Source organism: Salvia splendens, chromosome 6 (assembly GCF_004379255.2).
Source record: "Salvia splendens isolate huo1 chromosome 6, SspV2, whole genome shotgun sequence".
Taxonomy (NCBI): domain Eukaryota; kingdom Viridiplantae; phylum Streptophyta; class Magnoliopsida; order Lamiales; family Lamiaceae; genus Salvia; species Salvia splendens.
Genome location: NC_056037.1, coordinates 38,408,375 through 38,431,850, shown reverse-complemented (window position 1 = coordinate 38,431,850; position 23,476 = coordinate 38,408,375). Strand labels below are relative to the sequence as shown.

Below are 23,476 nucleotides of genomic sequence, written 5' to 3'. Positions count from 1 at the left end.
ACCCACGTGTGGTTTAGCAAAATTGAATCAATTTCGCTTTGAACAGCTTCTCTCCAATGCAGCCCGTCTGGGCCAGCAAAGGCTACTTTTATCGATGTTGGTTCTTCATCCAACATGAAAGTAATGTAGTCAGGACCAAATGTTTTTGGTGTTCTGACTCTATTACCACGTCTTAGTACTGTATCTTTTGGATCGGGCCTTGCACGCTTGCGCGATTCAGGTTCCTCATCCGCTGATTTAGAACTAGTGGCTTCTTCTTCCACTGGTTTAGAACTAGTGGCTTCTTCAATTCTTGTCTCAGAATTGGTTGAGACTTTTTCCTTGTCTTTGCAAGGAAATGTATTTTCGAGAAATACAGCATTCCTCGACTCAATTGTTGTTCCTACTATGATAGTCGATATTTAAGACTTGTGAACAACAAATCGATATGCACTACTGTTAAGTGCATATCCAATGAAGATGCAATCAACCGTTTTAGGTCCGATTGTAACTTCTTTGGGTGGAGGAACCATCACCTTTGCCAAACACCCCCACACTTTGAGGTATTTGTAGGATGGCTTCCTTCCCTTCCACAACTCATAAGGAGTAACATCTTTTCCTTTGAGAGGGATTTTATTCAATATATAGTTGGCTGTCAAAACAGCTTCCCCCCACATGTTATGTGGTAATCCTGAAGTCAGAAGCAGTGCATTCATTATCTCTTTTATAGTTCGATTTTTGCGTTCTGCAACACCGTTAGATTGTGGTGAATATGGAGCAGTTGTTTGATGAATTATACCACTTGCATTGCATAACTCCTCAAACGGGGCTACATATTCGCCTCCTCTATCGCTTCGAATCGTTTTGATTTTACAACCAAGTTGATTCTCAACTTCGTTCTTATAATTTTTGAACGCTTCTATTGTTTCATCTTTACTTCTTAAAAGATAAATGTAGCAATACCTTGTGCAATCATCTATGAAAGTGATAAAGTACTTTTTACCACCTCTAGTTTGCACCATCTTTAAATCACATACATCCGTGTGAATTAATTCAAGGGGTTTTGTGCTTCGTTCAACTGAGTGAAACGACAACTTAGTCATTTTTGCTTCAAGACAAATTTCACATTTATCTTGGGTATCCACTTTATTAGCCTTTAGTAAATCTAAATTCACTAATCTTTTAATGGCTTTTGAATTTACATGTCCCAATCTACAATGCCATAAATTTGAAGACTAAGTCAAATAAGAGGAAGTAGACGCTTTATTATTATTAGCCAAGGGCTTTGCAACACTGCGGGTTGCCACACTAAGCTTGAAAAGCCCATCGGTTACATAACCTTTTCCGGGGGATTTTCCAAACTTATACAAAGCAAACCTATCAGACTCAAATACAAGTTTAAACCCCTTATTAACTAGTATTGATCATGACACTAGGTTCTTGCGGATGTCCGGGACATGCAGCACATCCTTCAACGTTATTGTGACGCCAGACGTCATCATGAGGATCACATCTCTGATGCCAAGGACTTCGGAGGATGCTTGATTCCCCATGTTGATCTTCCTTCCTTCAACCGCGGTGTAGGAGGCAAACTTGCTCCTATATGAGCAGACATGAGCAGTAGCGCCGGTGTCGATGTACCAGCCACCCTTGTTATCAACAAGGTTAACCTCTTCAGTGACCACAGCAATGAGGTCATTCTCGTCCCAGTCCTTGAACTCCTTCTCAACGACGTGGGCAGCCGGCTTCTTTTTCTTGCTGCGGCAGTCCTTTGACAAGTGGCCTGGTTTGCCACATTTGTAGCAGTCGCCTTCAAACTTCTTTGAAGGTTGCTTTCCCTTCCCTTTGTCATTTGGACGGTTTGGGCTAGGGCGTTTGTTGGAGGGACCGCCCCGCTCCAACAGATTGGCTTTGGCTTCAAGTGGGGTGAAGCCCTTAGCCTTTTGGTCGCTTTTGCGCACATCAGCCTCAATGCGCAACTTCACGATCAAGTCTTCAAGGGTCATCTGCTTTCGCTTGTGCTTGAGATAGCTCCTGAAGTCCTTCCAACTAGGAGGAAGCTTGTCAATGATCGTGCACCTTAGGAATTTGTCAGGCAAGGTCATCCCTTCAGCCAATAGTGCGTGGATGATCATTTGGAGCTCTTGGACTTGCTCCATGACAGGTCGAGAATCGACCATCTTGTAGTCCATAAATTTGGAAGCTACAACTTGTTCAGTCCCTGCAGCATTATCTATGCTATACTTCTTTTCTAGGTTTTCCCACATTTATTTAGATGTGGTTACATTGGAGTATACATTGTAGAGGCTATCATCTAATGCACTTAAAATAAAAATTTTACATAGATAATCTCCCTTTCTCCAAGCTTCATAGTCCGCCATGACTTCGAGCCTAGTCTCTTGGTCACTTGGCGCGGGTGGCTCGTTTTCCGTGAGGAAGTTGACGACGCTCAATGTTGTCAAGTAGAACAACATCTTCTAGTACCACCGCTTGAAGTCAGATCCTCCAAACTTCGGTGGCTTCTCGGCAGGTGGCATCATTCTTGGTGCCAAAGGTGCCGCACTTGGTCCATGGAAGGAAGGAACCAATTCCGTTACCCCCGAATGAGCCAACAACGTGGTTGGGCATAGAGCCCCCACCATTCATGTTGGGCATAGAGCCCGCCATGGTCATGTTGGGCATAGAGCCCGCCATGGTCATATTGGTCCTGGATGAGCCAATACCCGTGTTGGTCCCGAAAGAACCAGCACCCGTGTGAGACCCGAAGGCCCCAGCACCTGTGTGAGACCCGAAGGCCCCAGCACTCGATCCATCAAAGGATCCGAAGGAACCACTAAAAGTGGAACCAATTGTTCCACTCGAGGTGGATCCGCCAGTGAGCCCATGGGTGTTAACATACACCCAAGGGGTTGTTGATGAAGATGGATAGAACCCAGGGGTTGGCATCATCGACGGAATCGATGAAGTGTTGATAGGTCCAGTGGTCGCCATGGTGGAGGAAATGGCGGCGGTGGTGTTGGATTCAGTCGACATCTCCAGCAAAGGTGTTAAATGTTTCGAAAGTTTTTAGGTTCAGTTTAGAGTCCAAATTCCTTCAAAAGCAAGTTATATCTCGTCTTGCGATTGTTGGTTTCTGTGGATTACAAGATATAAACAGGGCGTAATACAACCCAAAAGGAAGGAATACAGATGGAGAAACTGAAGCTGAAATTACAACGAAAAGAAATAATAAACCGTGAACAAAGTTTAGCCGAGTCGAGGAGGCCTCTTCCCGCAAGACGAGATACGCCCCGGTAGTGCTCTCGGTTTGGCGTGTCGTCCCCAAAGGAAAAACGGCTACGTCTCTGGTGAAGCAGCACCGCTATCAGCAGAGCTCCGGCGAACTGGATGGAGGAGAGGGCAGAGCTTCGACAGAAAGACAATGCAGGGAGAGGGAAAGAGCTTATGAATCCAGAGAATGCTTGTTTTTGTAGCTAATGCAGTGGTATGGCTAGCCTATTTATAGGTCAAACCACCATGCAGGGCCAACCAAGCCATTGAAGGCTCATCATGGCAAATTCGTAACCGTCGTCGGTTACAGGCGTGTGGCAGGAGTGTGCCTTTCGCGTGTGGAGCATGTGGATTTCTTATGTGGCAGCCGTGACTGTGCCTCGCTTGACGATGTGTCAAGCCACTTGGATTGCTGACTCGGCGGTGGTCTAAAAAGATTAGTTTGGGCCAAGCCCACCCAAAGACCAATTGCCAAGTCCAAGTCCAAGATCAAGATCAAGATCGGGATCGGGATCGGGCCCGGGCCCAGGCCCGAGGCCCCCGATCGCGACCGCGACCACGAGCACGAGCGCGGGCTCAGGCGGGCGGGCGGCGGCAGCGCGTGCGTGTGCGCGCGTGTGGGCTCTTTCACCCATCTTGGTCCACTATAATTATTAAGTAACATAAAGTCACTTAATTTAAACATATTAAAATATGTGTTACTTCTACTATGTGGGATAATTAACACTAGTTAATTACTCCCTAAGCTCAAACTCCAAGCTTTAATTAAAAGCTAATTATGCTCAACTTTAATCCATTATTTCTCACTCACCGGAAATCGGATTTGAGAAAGTGAATATACTATATTTATCTACGTAAAATGTAGATCGACGCTATATCATTTAATTTCACAAAATTAAATGTCTCGTCATATTTATTATTTGGTCAAAATCCATTGACCGGACATATTTAATCCATGATTTTTACGTGGTTCGCCTAGCGGACCGCCTAGCGCCGGGGCTCGGCTAGGCGGTGCGCTAGGCGCTATTGTGGATGGCCTAATTCATTTTCAAAAAATAAACACATTCCTACTGAATTTTATGTACAGTATATTTCAAATGAAATCTTTATTCTCTGGTTTTCTCTCTTTTGGGTCAAGATATATAGATAAGGATGAACTGTAATCAATAGCATCGAATCGAGAGAGTAAATAAAATCTTATAAGTACTCTACTAAATTGATGTATGTGTGAAACAATACTTGAATTAGGTATATCTGCAATTAATGCCCTCTCACACTTGTGCTGCACTTTGTTACCTGAATTTGATGCAAATTTTTTACTTTTTTATTTTTATGGTATGTTAGTTTTTTTTTTTTTAAATTTTTGTTCGTACATTTTTTGGGTACATTGCATAAGGAATTAAGGATGGTATTCACAGTATAGTCGAATAGATTCTCTATTCAAAGTAGGGATGTCAATCGAGCTAACCCGTTCGGGTTCGGGCCAGCTCACTCGGGTCACCGGGCTATATGGGTGCTAGCCATTCGGGCTATGGATTTTTCGGGTCATAAAATTTCAGCCCTAACCCTAACCCGCCGGGTTTTGGGCTAACCCATCGGGCTATTCGAGCCTAAAAGCTTTCGAAAATAATCTTTTGTATAAAAATTTCTTCTATAAAATGATTTTAAATTTTAGATACTTTTTTTCTTTTTAGTTTAGAATCATATAAAATCTTCAAATTTTCATAGTTTTCTTCAATAATATTTAAAAAGAAGCCTTTCATCTTGATCAATTACAACATAAATTAAAGCTTGTGTTCGTGTCATTATTATGGTATTGTTCGTAACTAAATCTTTATGAAAATTAAAAATTGCATCTTACATGAATCATTATTAAAATGATAAATATATTGAGATTTTTATGGGTTAGTTCTTAATTTTGTCTTGATTGGCTTTGGTGGTGGTAAGACACCAGTGGCAAGTGGCAGATGATGGGACGATGCAATAATTAGTTGAGGTAGAACTTGAAAGCTGATATTGTGGGATCGAGTGGAAAAATGTAGAATAAAGATTGAATAAGATTGTGTAGAATGAAGATTGAGAATTCAAAAATATAAAAAGACCCCTAAAATTTAATATTTTATAATTAAAACTCGCAACCCATCGGGCCAACCCGTTTAGCCCGTTTTGTATTCGGGTAATAAAATTATAGTCCTAACCCGCTCATTTTACCGGGCTGTTCGGGCCGGCCTCTGGGTTTCGGGTTGAATTGACATCCCAAATTCAAAGTATGTATGGATCTTTTTTGGCCAACAAAATTTTAATATACTGTACATTCAGAACATGGATTCCAAGCAATCATGAACTAGGAGAATAAATTACTAGTAAGGGATGGCACAGAAACATCAATTGAGATTCGCTGTCATGCATAATTTAGCTTTTGGAATTTTGAGAATTTTAAACATGAATGCTTTGCAATCATTTTGTGTGATACAGAAAGAGTCAATAATTATGTTGTGGGAGACTAAATGAGATGGCCTATAATGAGTAATTTAGGTTAATAAATTACCATGGTCTAACGTTATTTAATCTTCACCATTTTTGGTGGGAATTGACATACTTGAGGCCCCCAACCAAAGATAGTGACAACATAATATTAAAGGCAAGTGGGCCTACAATTACTGTGGGTCAACAAGATAGACTTTATGCACTAATGTTGGCAGACAACTAGAATAGTAAAATCTATATTGGGGTTAATCTAACAAAATCAAGAATGAGTATATATCTAACTACGTACTACTCCTATAAAATAAAATAAAATAAAATAAAATAAAATAAAATAAAATAAAATAAAATAAAATAAAATAAAACGACATTATAATGAGGTTTTGGATTTGTTATATGAGAATGATGTTTAATTAATGTGTCTTTTTCTTTCTTAGGAGTATACTCATTATAATTGAAGAAGGATCTACTAGTCATCAATATCCACTATAACCATATGCATGCAAATCATCTCTAGATACACATGGCACAGAAACTAACACAATACTAACCTTTATAATAATAATACCCACTATACTTTTATTCTTCAGTTTTGATACACGCGACAAGGATGTACACAATTCATCACACTTTACCCAGTTTTCCTTTTTTTCCCTAAACATAGGAGTACTAATTTGAGAAGCTATGGCAACAAAAACAATCTTAACAATCAACCTTAAACCATACATTTGAAGGACCAGTTTCAATTTCAACTATACAAAATAATGGTGGCATCTAAGCAATGAAGAGCAACCATTATCAACATCTGCACAACTACAATATGCTCTTCTACACTACTCAAGTATTTCACATTCCAATACAAGATTTAACACTACGTTTCCACACCCTATTCTAGTTAGATCATTTGTCAATTTTTCTTTTTCCTTTCTATGGTCAGAAGTCCAAAAGCATAAATACACAAGACCTACCTTCGGCTTTTGTCAGAAAACACTATCGAACGCAACCTTGAACTGGGAGCTACGCTGAGGCTTCGGGTTAGAAGCCATGGCAAGACCTCGAAGCATTCTCACAACATCCGCAGTGTCATCAAGATAGTATTTTGCCTTGCTCGGCTTTTGCCCAACTGTGCAAGCAAATATCTCTGGAACAGCAGTGCAGGATGAATTAGAGACGGCGTTTGCTATGCTCTCGAACATATCTTCATCCGATCTATCATCCCCGATACACATAACAAGATCTGGGGCCTCGCCATCAGTGGCCAACATAGAGAGCACCTTCCTGGCAACCAAACCTTTGGTCACTCCCTGCAAATGAGAGATACATCAATATGATAACTCATATCCATGACATCAGAGAGTTGATGTATATTTATGTGTGTGTGTGTATGAGAGAGAGAGGACGTACGTGCGGCTTAACTTCAACTATATGCTGACCCCTTTGAACAACAGCAGGTTCATTTGCAAGAACATTTTCCAAATGAACTAGAAGTTCCTTGGCCTGGCAAGAACCGAAGTCAGGGTCAGCATCCCTGTGATGCCAGACCAATGCACTCTCTTTAACTTCCATAGAGGATCCATCAGTTGCTTCCATGTAATGTTTCATAATGGGTTCGACAATTTCTTTCCAATCGAGATCAGCAGCTAATGACTCCCATTCCGAGGTTTTGTTCCACCTGAAAAACAAAGGACATGACAATGTTGAGTTGCACCAAAACACACTAAAATCCAACATAACAGAAGTACATCAACAAGATTCTGTTCAATACCTTAGAAAATACCCATGTTCAGCAGCCAGTCCCAAATTTTCACATGGAGCAAGCCACTCACTCAGTGGATCCCTTCCTCTGCCACTAACTATGAACACTGTGTTATTAGAATCATTACTCAAAGCATTGAGCATATCCACCACTTCGGGACTGGGGGATTTAACCATAGAGGATTGAGATACAACGGTACCATCGTAGTCTAGAAATATTGCTCTTCTGTGAGTCCTTTCATAGGATGAAACAATGCGATCGACTGACAGCTTCCTAAAGCTTGGAGAAAGTGATACAACCCTGAAACCCAAGCCCAAGCCGATTCCCCAACAGCGTTTGTTGTAGTGATCCTTGCAAGCTCTCTCTAAGTCCTGCATGAAGCTGCGAGCCCAATAGGCTATATTGTGAGAGCTAACATATCGATAGTGTTTTTCATGCCGTAATTGTTTTTCTGCATCAGGCATGGTGATTGCCATATTCATGGCCTCAGCAACAGCATCAATATCCCATGGATTAACCCTAATAGCTCCACTTAACGAGGGTGAGCAACCAATGAACTCCGATACCACAAGCGTGCCAGTCCGGGGAGATTCTGGTTTTGTACCCGTAACTTGATCCATAATGGAAGAGCCCTGCCGGCAAACTACATATTTATATGGGACCAAGTTCATCCCGTCCCTTACTGCATTAACAATGCAACACTCGGCCACAGCATAGTAGGCGGTTTTCTCATAGCGGGGAGCAGGCCGATCAATCAGAATCACAGGTACATAGTCCCCGCAACCATATATCTCATTAATTCTTTTAGCAGCCACGTACGTTTCCTTTTTTACTTCCTGGACGTCCTTCTCGGAGCTCCTGGCAGGATTAACTATCTGAACCAACACTAGTTTACCTTGCAACTCTCGATGCTGTAGCAAGAGTTGTTCAAATGCTAGCAACTTTAGACTGATGCCTTTGAATATATCCATGTCATCAACTCCAAGAATCACTTTCTTGCCATTGAACTGTTCTTGTAATTCTTTGACTTTATTGCACGTAGATTGCAGATTCAACACGGATTCCAGTCTTCCAATGTGAATACCCACTGGGAGGATTTTAATGTAGACTGTTCGACCAAAGTAATCCAGACCAATGTGCCCCCTCTTGGATTCGTAGTCGAGGCCTAGCATTCTGCCACAACAAGACAGGAAATGCCGAGCATAGTCAAATGTGTGGAAACCTATTAAATCAGCATTTAGTAGTCCTTTTAGAATTTCATCTCTAACAGTCAAAGTTCTGTAGATCTCTGACGAAGGAAATGGGCTATGAAGAAAAAAGCCTAGCTTGACACGGTTATAGCGCTTCCTTAAAAATGTAGGCAGCACCATGAGATGGTAATCATGAATCCAGATGAAATCATCTTCTGGATTGGCAATTTCCATGACCTTATCAGCAAAAATCTTATTTGCAGACACATAGGCTTGCCACAGTTGTCTGTCAAATCGATCTCCGTGATCCGGGCACATAGGCAGCATGTAATGGAAAAGAGGCCAGAGCTGTTGCTTACAAAAACCGTAATAGAATTTTTTCTGGACATCAGGAGGAAGAAAGGTAGGTACACAATTGAATTCATCTAGAAGTCTCTGTGCAATTTCTTCCTGATCGTTGGCTTCTATTTCAATCTTAAGAGATCCCACATATATAACTTCAGTCTCAGGCAAAAACCCATCCTTCATTTGTAAATATAGTGAATCTTCATCCCAACTAAATCTCCATATACCAGCCTCACTATCCTTTTGAGCTATCAACGGCAACATGTTTGTCACAATAATTTTCCGCTCACGGGAAAAAGATGATGGTGTATCTGAGTCAACATCACAGCCCCCATTTCCATCACATATAATTCCAGGAATAGTCATCACCTTTGGAAGGCTTCTGGGAGTTGGAGGAACATCCGACAGTTCTCCAGAAGCCAAGTCAAAGAAATTTCCACATGATCTTGACGTCATGGCAAGAAGTCCTTCCAGACAGTCTCCAAGAATTTATTCCTCAGAAAGTGCGACTCCAGAAGTCAATGAAAAAGCTGCCAGTACTTTCGTCTCCACAAGCCTATATCACAAAACAGAGCACTAAGTGTAAGCAGTACCACTTCTACAATTTGGTTAACATAAGTTCTCTGGCACTCACTTTGTAAGACATATGTTGCACAGTAAAAATATTAATAGAATCATAGAGAAAGGTGAGATTTCAAGAATGCTCCACTAAGCTCTCCACAGACGAAATAAATACCCCAGGATGCAATTATCACAGCATTCCAGTTCATCTATTAACCATTACAATCTAGCACAAAATCTAGTGAAGCAGCCCCAATTGCACATGAGACAAAAACATAATGATGAACCAAGATTTAGAGGAAAACATAAAACACAGTAGTGGAGGCTGGTGAAACATTTAAATGCCACTTGCATCAGTTAAAATCTAAATTAAATATTGCTGGCTGATCAGAGCATGCCCAGGAAACAAAAATATGCTATTCAAATAGAGATGTTGATGTTGATGTTGTGGATAATTAAGTAGCCAAGAACTGATTGTAAACATTTAGCAAACGAGACATAAATACATCTTCATATCATGTTCAGCAACATAGATGTCAAACACAAGTTTATAGTTAGATTATAATACTCCTTCCATCCCAACTAAGTTGAGGCATTTCTTTTGGGCACATAGATTTAAGAAATTGTGTTGAATGGGTTAAATGATAATAACATAAAATAGGAGTGAGAATAATGTAGAAGAGATAAGAGAGAGTAAAGTAGGAGAGGGAATAGAGTATAAGTGATTAGATGTTTTGTTTTTAGCCAAAAAAAAAATACAATAACTCAACTTAGTTGGGACGGAGGGAGTACATGATTTCAATATGAGTGCAAAGTTATACCAATAATATCTCAGAATTTTTGAAACTGAGTCAGTTCAATATCAGCCTCTAAAAACCATATTAAATTTCAAAATCAGCATACAAACCATAGACATGAGCATCAAAACCTTCTTAGTGCTAGACTATCACACTGCAGTTATTTACCATAACTATTTGAAATGGCCATTCTATCTTTGAACCATCAGTCATTCTTGAAAATTGGTACTACTATATCAGTGGAAATATACAAGGACCACCTGAAACACATTTATGTACTTGTAATGCTATATTTATTTAACAACCTAAGTATTATCTCCTATGGAACAACCTTAATCAGATATCAACAGGTTTACTGCATGCGCTCACAATCTGATCGCGACAGTTAAAGATCTTAGGATAACCAAACTCGCTTGCTTGATTACAAACTATATCATGAAGCATACATCCTTTAATGATGTTTCAGCATACAGATGCGATTGATCTGAAATAATTACAATTATGTCATTATTCACATATTAGTTTAATTGAACTATATGATTCCTGAAAATATATATACACATCAGCCTTGAAGCACAATCTCTATATCAGATCTTCTTAGTAAAAGCCAATAATCGCAGCAAAATTTAGGTGCCACGAATGAATATTAGTTGCAGATGACTAAACTGCAGAAGTTATAACAGCTGTAAAATATGCTCAAACCTCATATAGAGATTTTTAGCTGTGGATCAAAACTCAAAGCCAAATGGTAGTCCGTAATGCAATATTTTCATGAAAAAACTCCCAAGCAACGAATCGCAAGAGCCTTCACAATGCAGCTATTCCTTATAATACATGACTGGAGCCAAAGATTTAAGCTTTTCAAACATAACTAATTAGAAGGATGTTGTACGGATAGAAATCCACGCAAGTTTCCAAAGAAGAGCATATAAAGAAAGATAGAGAGAGATGGAAAGATAAGAACACATGCACTGCCAAATTCATAATAGTAACAATTTGAATGCCTTAAAATAAACTTGATTGAATGTCTTGAAAATGACTCTCGTGCGATAAGAGGTGCTAGAACAACCGGCTTATAGTCATAGAAGGTACTCAAAGCATTGAGTTGCTAAAAATTCCACAAAAACACCCCAAAAAATTGGATTCATTCATCTTACTATGAAACTATTACTACAAGTCCAGCCTAAAAAAAAAAGATGTCTACCCCGCGAGCACTCCTCGCGAGACTCAGGACTCAACTCCTTTAAAATGGAGATTAAACTCAAAATCACATCACAAAATATATTAACTTTAGTTGAAAACTTGAACGCTATGATTACAAGATTAAGAAACGCCAATCAAAAGACAAAACACACCAAATTAACTCCAACTTTTCATGCAGTAAATTAAAAACACGAAAAGCAGGGGAAAAAATGGTTCCACAACGCAATTAATTGACAGCAATCCAAGAGTCAAAGCAAGTAGAAAGAAAAGCAAAAAAAATAGAAAAGGAAAGAAGAAGCGGAATCGCTTACGGTGAGATCGCAATAAGCAGTCCAAGTCAGCAACGATTGGCCTTCCGCAGACAGTGGTTGGAGAGGATGAAGCACCAAACAAAATAATGCAAAGAACAAATTAAGAAATGAGAATTTGGCCGGATGGATATAGTTTTGGAGAGAGATATAGTGTTAGAGATAGAATATGAATTTAGAGATAGAAAGAGAAAAATGGATAAAGATAATAAATGCAGCAAGATGAATAAATGGTACAACTTTCAAATGTTAAGGTACAACTGGCTTTACGGAGTATTTAAAATTAAAATGTAAATGCCGTGGAAAATGTCGCACAAAGAAGTGGATAAAGATGAGTAGTTTCTTCTATTTCCTTATTTACCCCCTTCTTCTTCATTATATTACATCTATTATTTTATTCACTTTCCTTATTATATTTTCTTTGTTTAAAACAAATTTATTACTAACATTTTTAATCACATGTAACTACTAGTAAATGCTACTAGTATAATTTATAATTCATTCTCTTTTCTCCATCACTTTTCATATTTTTAATAAAAATATACCTCCATTTTATATAATTTATACGTACCTTTTAATGGACTTTCTTTTTTTAACCGTATAAATACATAGTACTTATTAAATATGTAACGATAAAAGTGGAAATTTTATTTCTTTTACTCCTAATAATGTAGAATAATATGTCTACAAACTGTTACTTGTATAAGAAAACTAAAAAAATACTATAAATTATTAGGTTGACAATTTTATGGCATAAGATTATAATATAAGGTCGAAATAAATTACTACTAATATTTTAAATTAGGTGAAGTAGAAACCGAGTCAGCATACTATTAGATTGTGTGGTTTATATATAAAAAACTCTAGTAATTTATTAGATGTATTCCTTATCGATGAAGGTGTGCAAGTTGTTGTCCTTGGATCATTTTAATTGGATAATCTAAGTCAAATTAGGCTGCTTCCAAATTCTTACTTAATTTGTCATGAACAGGATGCACACATACAAATATAATCAAAGAGAGATATTCTAATTAAGGTATGTTGTGGTGATTGTGAAATATTTGCAGCTACTAATCTAATCCCAAATCCATTGAAATAGCTCAATAATAGTTTACATGTAAATTTTGATTTATATTAAAATTTTAAGCATTAGTCAATTACACACCAATTTTCCAATAGGTCATTGTCTTTTAATTAATTTTCTCACTGTTGTTTGCAAAGTGAAACTAGATAAAAAAAACCTTTTAGACGTAATGAGTACGTCATTTATTACTTTTGCATGCTTATTCTTAGCATAACATTTCAAATTTTTATTTTATCTTTTTTATTGACGATACTTCAATTTTTGTAGTATATAATTGTAGAAAAGTTTATGGTTTCCTAAATTTCCTTTATAGTGCATGTCCGGGTGTTTGTTTGGTAAAAATACATTAAATAATGTATAGTGCATTTCATTAGTAGATAAAATCCACTTTGTAGGGAAAAAAGTAAAAAGAAAAATCCACTTTATAAGCTTAAATTCTGCACAAATTTGATATTTATATTGAGGCAAGTTGCAGCCATAACCCATTTTTAGTTTAAAAATCTTCTCCAACTATGCACCAAACCCAAATCTATGAATATGAATAACACCAAATTTCGTGTACAATACCAATTTTGGATATCTAGTGCAAAATTTTTAAGTATTACAAACTAGCCCTTTATTTTATAACTGATGTGAATATGCATGATTATTATAAGAAAAATACGTTTCTTTCCCAGGATGTGTAACAAGTACTTGATAAATTCTTCACTGGAATATTTCTTGGGTTGGTAGCAATAGAATGCTTCCATATATGTTTAATTTTATGAATCTTTAATTTGGGAAATTGGTCCTTAATACCATGAAAATTGCACAAATTTAGGTTTTTTCCATTGATTTTTAAATCAGTACCATAAATCATGAACTTTCGGATTGGTTTGGTATTTCCCCAATAATCCAATATTTTTTGAAGAAATTCCCTAAAATGCGTTCCAAGGATTTGGGAAAGGGAAAAACAAGGTTTTGTGTTTTAATTTTTGTAGCGTAGTGTCACAGGTGTGTATTTCTAATTGAATTCTGTGTGTTTTTATTAAATATGTTTTGTTTTTATTAAATATGTTTTGTTTTCTTTGTTTTTAGAGTTCTATTTTTTATATAAAAGCAGTATTGTGTTTAATATTTCAAATAGATATACCAACATGACATGCCACTTATAAGAATTATGCCAAATAGGATTCAAAATGCCATATAAGCTAGCTGAATTTTATTCTTAACCTACCATGAGAAATACCAAACCGGCATGAAAGTTCATGATTTATGGTACTAATTTGAAAGTTTATGGGAAAAACCAGAATTTGTGCAAAGTTCATGATATTATGGACTAATTTCCCCTTTAATTTTAGCTATTTTATACTCCATCTGTCGCACAATATGAGTCACTCCTATTGTAGGTATAGATTTTTAGAAAAGTAAAGAAAAATATGTTGGAAGAGTTAGTGGAATGAATGGTCCACTTTTTTATATTGGTTTTATAATAAAATGTGAATGAAGTTTGTTAGTAGAATATGAGACATACTTACTATATATGTGACTCTTACTATGGAACGGAGGGAGGTATTATATTGCTAACTCAATACTTAATTGCTAACTACAACTAAATAATGGTCATTAGATATTCAAATTAAGGACTTAGATCATTAACCCCGAAATATCAATACGATCAACAAAAAACATCAATAATGGTATTAAGGTCAATTTACAACAAATTAGTCGTAACTAACTTTTGAAAAATATCTCATAACTTTAAAACGCATATAACTTTTTCGATTTAAATTATTTTTTCACACAACATATACCAAATTAAAGATAATTTCATAAGGATTCTAACGAGATCCCACTTGCATATGTTCCGACGTCAAAATTTGAAAAAAAAATCAAAATTTTTTAATTTTTCCGTACGGCACAAATGTCAACATAGTATATATAATATATCAATATAATACATGTAGAATGTAAATATAAGCAATGTGTTAACATTCTTAAAGCATTGTGTTGATATTCTCAAAGCATTGTATTGATATTTTCGAAACACTATATTGACATTTTCATCCAAAACCCTAATTCAGTAGTTTTTTTTATTCGGTTTAATTAATAAAAATGAAAATTACACATGGCAAATTGTAGACCACAAGTTTTCTAAAATTATATGGTCTTAAATTAGTTGTAGTTACAATTAAATTATGAGTTAGCAATTGATCACTCCCCGGGACGGAGGAGTACTTATTTATTATGATATGTTTTTATGTAATTGTGATATACTCCCTCCGTCCCGGACTACTCGCACATTTCCTTTTCAGCACGGAGATTAAGGAATGAGTGTATAGGAAAGTCAACAATTGCGGCTGTAGGTGATAATTTATACTAAAAATGGAAAGAGTGCAAATAACTTGGGACGCCCAGAAATGAAATAAGTGCAAGAAGTCCGGGACGGAGGGAGTACTATTTAAATGAGTTTCATTTTATATTAAAATTTTATTATAGCACGTTTAGTGCATTTTAGTATTCAAACTAGTTTTCTTTTTGAAATAGAGTATATTTATTACAAAAATATATTAATAATAAAATTTTATATAATTATTTAATTTATACTATTAATCATCGAAAAACGGTGGGGTTAATATGAAATTTAACTATTTATTATGATTTTACTAAAATGAGGGCAGAAACTAAAATGACTCAATTACCGCGGAACGGATGAAGTACGTAAATAATATTAAAATAATATAAAACGTAAGTGAATATGGGGTACACTTTTGGGTTTAAGTTTAGAGTAAATGATTGAAGTAGAATTACATTTGGTGTGATGCATACTCAAAAATGAATTTGCGAGATGCCCTAAACTCAATAATTACATGTGATTAGTTAATTATCTTTGATTATTATTCCCAGAAGAGAAGATCGACTAAAATTAGTAATTAATGGGCTTAAAAAAATGTATAAAATTAAAAGTTGCAATCTTTGGTAAAAGGTACGAACACGATTATTGATTTACGTAATTTGATCATAATTTCAATTATGAATGCTTGGGTTGAATTTTGTATTCACTGTAAAGAGTTTATTTGTCACATGACTCACATTTATTAGATAAAAATTAATCAGAGCTGATAAGTTCAAAAATAAGATATACTGTACTTGATTATAAATAAATAATAGGTACGATGCACTATATATTTTAATTTCATTATAACATTATTAAGTAATTAATATAATAATATTAATGGTGGATGTGAAATTATTAAAAAAAAAGTGGTACACTAAATTCATGGCAATATTTAACACAGAAAAATAGAGGGTGTGGGGGTAATCCAAGATTTATTAATCTCTCTTTAACATCAATCCATCCATATTTGATAAATAAAATTTATAAAAAAAGGTAAATTTTTTTTTATTGGAATGAGGAAAGACAGCACGCCACAACTCGACGGTGACTGGGCCCCACCTCCGAGCTGGAATGTACGATCTCTGATAAGATTTCTCGTATAAGGTTGTTCGAAGCCGACAATTATTAAGTCTTCCGACAACGATATTTTTGGATTCACAATCTCCATTTTCCTCATCACCGGACCCACATCGGCGCCGACAGTCCAATCACGGCGCAACACGTCGACCGGAAAACTCAAGTGATGTGGAAAAAAAAAAGAAAGAAATGCGTTGAGGTAATCAATTTATTGATTTATGGTTTCTGCTACATATAGCAACTCTCCGCTGACTTATTTAAACATGAAAATGATCATGTTGGAATTGAACTAAAGTTAAATTTCCCTTCTAAAATTTTGAAGAATAATAGTGATAAAGAGTATCTACAATAGTATTTTCATGTTGGAATTGAACTAAAGTTAAATTTCCCTTTTAAAATTTTGCCGAATAATAGTGATAACGAGTATCTACAATAATGGAACAGCCACGTTTTAGCCATAAAAAAATTTGTCCGCCTAGTAATCACAATTATGGCCCAGCTACATAAAACTTGTCCAGTCATGTCACAACCACGTCATAACCACGCCTCACATTTTTTTAATTGTTGATATATTTTAGTTGGATGGGAATAAAATTAATTGGACAAAAATAAATAGAATGGAATGGTATGAAAAAAATGAATTGGTAATAGATATTTTATAGATAAAATTTAAAAATTAATAAAAAATAAAATAAATTTAACACAGCGGCCGCGACGGTTGCGCGGCTCGCAGTAAACCGCCGCGGCACAGCCGTGTGACCGCCGCCCTCCCACTCGTCTCCGCCGTATACCCAGCTGTTCCACCTCCGCCGCGGCTGGTCTATTGTGGACGCTATGATGACTAGCACATATAATGTCCGTTTTTAAAAAATACCTTTTGTTGTTAGATACAACTGATGTTACATGTCGTAAATATACTTTTAACATAGTACTTTTCTCCGTTCTATGTTAATTTAGTTAATTTTTTTTTATTTTGAGATGTTCAAAGCTATTGAGTCATTTTTATTTTTATCAAAAAGTAATTATCTCTTTATCTTCGTGCTGAAAAGAAATGCTTCAATTAACAAGGAACATGAACAAGGAATGTATGGAGTAAAAGTTAGGCACAAATGCGTTTGGACTTAAAAATGACATTAAGAGCATCCACAACCGTGCTCTTGCCAGCGGCACGGTTGTGGGCCTGGGCCCACTTTTTCTGTCTGCTCTCTGGCAAGAGCACAACACCCACAGATGTGCTCTTCCGCAGGGACGAGCACAATTAATTTAAAATTTAATTAAACAAAAACATTTCCATAATACTAAAATTCATTAAAAAAACATAAATAATATTACAAATGATAAATAAAATAAAAACGACATAATTAAAATCCTAAAAATTAAAAATTGCATAATTAAAATACTAAAAATTTAAAAAACCACTACTCGTTGCCGAATTTCGCCCACATGTGTTTGATTAGGTCTTCTTGTAGCTGAATGTGGGTTCGGGTATCGCGCATTGTGTGCCTTGTCTCGATCCTCTGGCCAACCGTTGTATGCTCACCTCGGCGTGGGGGAGACCTCGCTATTGAGCTTTCGGCTTCATCCTCGTTGTAGAAGCTAGCCGCCCTTGGCCCTTCGTCGGCTATAATCATGTTGTGTAAGATAATACACGTGAACATGATGTCGGCTATATTATTCATGTACCACGGCCGAGCCGGGGCCTTCACAATGTTGAATCGGGCTTGAAGGACCCCGAAGGCTCTTTCGACGTCTTTCCGCGCGTACTCTTGACGCTGCGCAAAAAGAACCCGTCTCGGGTCGTGCGGGTTGCTGAGCGTCTTCACGAAAGTCGACCACCTTGGGTAGATACCATCGGCGAGATAGTAACCCATGTGGTATGTAGTTCCGTTGACGGTGAAGTCGATCGCCGGTGCTACACCGTTCAAGTCGTTGTTGGATCCGACAACGTCGAAATATGCATGCCAAATCCATAGGCGGTAGTCGGCGACCGCCTCAAGGATAAGTGTTGGGCCGCCGCCTTTGTGACCGCTTAAGTGATGCCCCCTCCAAGCAGTCGGGCAATTCTTCCACCTCCAAGCAGTCGGGCAATTCTTCCACCTCCAAGCAGTCGGGCAATTCTTCCACCTCCAATGCATGCAGTCAATGCTGCCAAGCATTCCGGGAAAGCCTGGACTGATTCGTGAAGACGAAGCAACCGTTGGCAATCATCGGTGGTGGGTACCCGAAGGAATTCATCCCCGAAAGCTGAACGAACGCCCTTGCAAAAATTCTTTAGACAAAGGATTCCAGTGGACTCACCGATATGCAAATACTCGTCGAAGATGTCGGCCGTTTGCTCAGTAGCGAGTTGTCAGATGGCACACGTACACTTCTGCAACGGCGTGATACTTTGCCGGCCGGCTGTATCTAGACCTGTTTGGAAGAATTCAACACGTGCGGACAATGTGCTGACAATTCGCATAAACAAGCGCTTTGACATGCGAAAACGGCGCCTGAAGTAATCTGCCGGAAACCGCCGCTGGTCGGCAACGAGCCTTTCGTGGGCTCCCTCCCGGTCACAATGGATGTAGCGGCGAGTTGATCTAGGTCGGTGAGGAGGAGGAGCGGGGGTATTAGCCGCGACATATGCTTCGTAAGCGGCACGATGTTGTTCGTAGTATGCTTGTTCTTCGCGCTCCGCTTCCGCCATAAGATGGGTGAAATCCATTTGAGGTTTTGATTGAGGGATGAATGTGTTGATAGTTTGTATGAGAATTATGAATGAGAGATGAATGAGAGATGATTTGATGTGATAAATGGATGATGAATGTGTGTATTTATAGATGATTTTGGGGAAAAAATAAAAAAAAATTCAAAAAAATTCAGAAAAACAAGCAAAAAAACAGCCATATTTTTGGGATTTGGAAAATATTTTTTTATTTTTTATCATTATTTAAAATTAAATAACGAATTTTAAATAAAAAAAATATTCAAAGGCAACGGCTATGTTGTTGCCCAATTGCGTGCCGCCACGTCTGCTCGCTGGCACGGACGGACGCGGGGCCGGCGTCCACCGTTGTGCATGCTGTAATCGAGCAGCGCCGCGCCAGCGGCGACGAGCCTCGTCCTTGCTGTTGGCACGAACGGACGCGGGGCCGGCATGCATGCTGTAAGTAACAAGGAACATGAACAAGGAATGTAGGGAGTAAAAATAAGGCACAAATGCGTTTGGACTTAAAAATGATGATGTATTTATTTATGGCTTAGATTGACGTTGAATACAAATAACAAATCTTGTGTGTGCCCTTTTAGATACTGCCATTAATTGTGAGTGGAAGATGAGATAGGAATGAAAATAATTGAAACATTATTTGAGATAAGTGTGTGTGTGTGTGTGAGAGAGAGTTCTCCAAAGTTGCCTAATCATTTTCCACATGGTGTAATCCCTAAGATTATATTAGCACTACTATAAATTAGGAACCAAACAACAGCCTCAGAGCATCCCCAACGGTGGTGAAATGCTGCTCGTCCGTCCTTGCTGCTGGCAAGGACGCGCTCCGCCGCCGCTGCGCTCTTGCCGCTGGCACGGACGTGCTCTTAGCTACTTCAACATGGTGTCCTAACTCCCTGCCACATTTATAAACGACTACTTTCTGTCATGCGTTTAAATATATTAGCACTACTATAAATTAGGAACCAAACAACAGCCTCAGAGCATCCCCAACGGTGGTGGAATGCTGCTCGTCCGTCCTTGCCACTGGCAAGGACGCGCTCCGCCGCCGCTGCGCTCTTGCCGCTGGCACGGACGTGCTCTTAGCTAAGAGCACGGCCGTGCCAGCGACAAGAGCACAAGGCGTCGACGTGGCATGCTCTGATTGGCCCGTTGATTAAAAAATTGAAAAAAATCTGAAAATTTCAAAATTAATTAAAAAAATATTGTCTCACTTCCTAATAAAATATATCCATTTTTTTCACACTTTTAATTTTTTTTTCCATCATTTTTACCCCAAAATTCATACTTTCATCTATAAATACTCTCATTTCAAACACAAAAAATGACACTATACTAAACAACTCTCTCAATCTCAATTTTTAGGATTTTAATTATATAATTTTAAATTTTTAGGAGTTTAATTATGTAATTTTTAATTTTTAGTATTTTAATTATGTAATTTTTAATTTTTAGGATTTTAATTATGTCTTTTTTATTTTATTTGTAATTTGTATTATTTATTGTGGTTTTTTAATGAATTTTAATATTATGGAAATGTTTTTGTTTAATTGAATTTTAAATTGAATTGTGCTCGTCCTAGCGGAAGGGCACAGCTGTGGGTGTTGTGCTCTTGCCAGAGAGCAGACAGAAAAAGTGGGGCCGGGCCCACAACCGTGCCGCTTGCAAAAGCACGGTTGTGGATGCTCTAATTCCTCGATTTGCGTCTCCGCTGGCTCCAGAGTTTATCTTCGGCTAGCCGCAGCTTTTGATTCGATCACCTTTTTAGCAAACGAGGGCAAACAAAAAGCGGTTGAGTGAATCTGAAGACAAGGATTGTAAGAGCACAAATCATCTATGGCTTTAAGCAAGGACAAATGTCAAATAGTTTGCAGACTATGTACCTCGGAGTTGTAGAACCTCAAAGGTCCCTTTGTTTTGGCATGACCATCATCAGCATCTATCGGGTTGATTGGATTCTTGAAGTCAACTGGGGGACCTTCCGTTGAACAAAGCATGAACCCAATCACACCACTGAAAAACAGATTGATTAGCATCTCCTTGTGAATAAGATGGAATGAACTGCTCTAGTTGTGTGGCAAAAAATACCTTGGGTATGTAGGGACTGTAGTCCAGGCATAACTGACCGAGCCTTTGAAGACCTGGCGGCAATTTGCAACGATATCTTCGATAATGTGCATGTGAAGCCATATGCTTTCGGCCTGAGTGCATACAACACCTCCAGGTCGGAGAGCCCTGGCTACGGATGCGAATTCAAACAACTCTTGGGCGGGGCCTGAGACGTGCAACATACAACTTCAACATTTTTGTTAGGAAGGTGCTGCTAAGAAGAGTATTGTACCTATTGGATCTGAAGAATCCACTATCACTGCATCATAAGTTCCCTCTGGTACAGCCTTTAGGAATGCAACCCCTACACAGCACAAATTCAACTAAGTAGAAAGAGAAAGCATTCATATGTTTTTTTTAAACCAACAGAGAACTCAAACTACCATCGCCGATGTGCAGTGTGACTCGCGGATCTTCAAATCCAACAGCTACACTCGGGAAAAATTGCTTAGAAACCTGCCAGGAAGGACCTGATTAGTTCTATCATATTAGTTCAAGAACAGTTGTGAAAAAAAATTACAATTAGAACAACTCACATCAACAACCATCTTATCGATCTCGCATATGTCTATCTTCTCTACAGAGGCATGGCGCGATACTTCATGCAGAACACCACCATCTCCTCCACCAATTACCAAAACCTAAAAGAGAAAATCTTTTCAGACCTAATGATGAATGAAATATAATAAAGTGCTTTTACGTGTGAGAAATTGGCCTTTCAAAAATCACCAGAAAGTGGCATATTCAGTAGTAATTTGATACTGAAGTGCTACAATAGCTACTTTATGTACCAACTATATTAAGAGAGCCAAATAGTCAATTTCATTCTCAAAGTCGATCATTTCTTTTCTTTCATATATCCGGTGAAGTCAAATCCGCATATTATGGTTATTAAATTAATTTATATGTTCCCCCAAGTAAAACTACCTTTCTGGGGTTCGGGATTGAGCAGAGTGGGAGGTGAGTTATCATTTCTTGGTAAGCACATTCATCTCTCTCTGTAAGTTGAATTACACCATCCAAGACAAGAACCTTCCCGTATGTGGATGACTGCAGTAGAACATTGGTCAAGGAGATTAGATTGCAATAAGACAAAAGATAACACACAACAGACTAACTGAAGATGATGTACTCCTCAAAGCATCAGGTATCTGGAAAACAATGACATTTTGATAATCAGATTTTCCCTGAAACAATATCTTTTCTACCTTGAGTGATTGTGCTTCTCCTGCATAAAAATTGCTGTAAGAATCATAATAATACATACACCACATCCAGAGTTCAGATACACCAAACAAATAAAGATTGGGTGATGTTTTACGAAATTTTAACTAAAAAGAAGCATTAGTCTTCAAATTACATTTCTTTTTTTTTACAAGCACATAATGATTTATGAAGCAGGTAGGAAACACTAAAGACCACCTTCCACCGTAGATGATGTTGACATCAATCAATTAGTTCGGTATTAATCCACACCCAAGGAAACAAGGAAATTAACAAACCGAGGGTGTAATATAGTTATGAAGAGTTGTTTGATCAAATTAGAAAGATCAAGACACAAGTTGAAGTTGCAAAAAAAAAACACATACGAAAGGCCGACAATAATCAATACAAGCGATAGAAAAGCATGGTGGATGGAAGTTATGGCACTTAACTTAAGCTGGAAAATAACAAGAGCTTCAGTTGCATAAACTTTGTGAGTAAAAACTGGAGCATAAGCAGAAGCTATGCAGTTATTAAATCAAGTAGTATCGAATTAGAAAAACATTGTTTAACAGAATTAGAAGGGAGGGAAAAAACATGTGGTACAAAATATATTGTTGAGCTAAAATTGCATCTAAGATAGTCCAATTCAAAAGCAGCGTATATATTAGTATTCCTCAAAACCCATAAAATCTGGTAGAGAAAATTCACTCCGATCACAAATCACAATTGAACAAATGCTGATTCACTTTCGTTAACAAATAAGAAGATGAATTCAGGTTCACAAAGTTACCTGGCCACATTGGGCTAATCTCCGAGAACCACCCGGGGATGACAGATGACATGCACTCGGGCACGGCGCCGTTATTCGCCTCCATCTCCTCGCGAGGTCTCTTCACAGGCAATTCACCCGCCGCCTCTGCCATGGGAGTAGTAGAGGATATGGACTATGGAGTGTGTATGTGCGACTGCAGGGGAATTGATTCGCCAGAATCTCCTTTGTTTTCTGCTAATATAATTTGC

At 37.9% G+C, this 23,476-nt stretch overlaps 2 protein-coding genes across 3 annotated transcripts; both read right to left on the bottom strand.

Moving 5' to 3' along the window:
* Window positions 1–6,435: 6,435 nt before the first annotated feature.
* Window positions 6,436–12,119, bottom strand: LOC121808301 (probable alpha,alpha-trehalose-phosphate synthase [UDP-forming] 8). Its single transcript, XM_042208712.1, has 4 exons — window positions 11,897–12,119; window positions 7,499–9,580; window positions 7,138–7,405; window positions 6,436–7,037 (listed from the first exon to the last, which is right to left on the bottom strand). Exons 2-4 carry the CDS (start codon window positions 9,478–9,480, stop codon window positions 6,714–6,716), a joined length of 2,574 nt encoding a protein of 857 aa, XP_042064646.1. The 5' UTR covers window positions 9,481–9,580; window positions 11,897–12,119; the 3' UTR covers window positions 6,436–6,713.
* An 8,599-nt stretch (window positions 12,120–20,718) lies between these two features.
* Window positions 20,719–23,476, bottom strand: LOC121806684 (spermidine synthase 1-like). 2 transcript variants are annotated; one of them, XM_042206803.1, is made up of 9 exons: window positions 23,247–23,476; window positions 22,459–22,478; window positions 22,178–22,300; window positions 21,787–21,891; window positions 21,634–21,706; window positions 21,483–21,554; window positions 21,230–21,416; window positions 21,025–21,154; window positions 20,719–20,943 (listed from the first exon to the last, which is right to left on the bottom strand). In XM_042206803.1, the coding sequence occupies exons 1-9, from the start codon at window positions 23,377–23,379 to the stop codon at window positions 20,866–20,868; spliced, it is 921 nt and encodes a 306-aa protein (XP_042062737.1). In that variant the 5' UTR covers window positions 23,380–23,476; the 3' UTR covers window positions 20,719–20,865. The 2 variants fall into 2 exon arrangements, with proteins under 2 accessions (XP_042062737.1, XP_042062738.1); XM_042206804.1 differs by having other exon boundaries at window positions 20,719–20,901; window positions 23,247–23,475.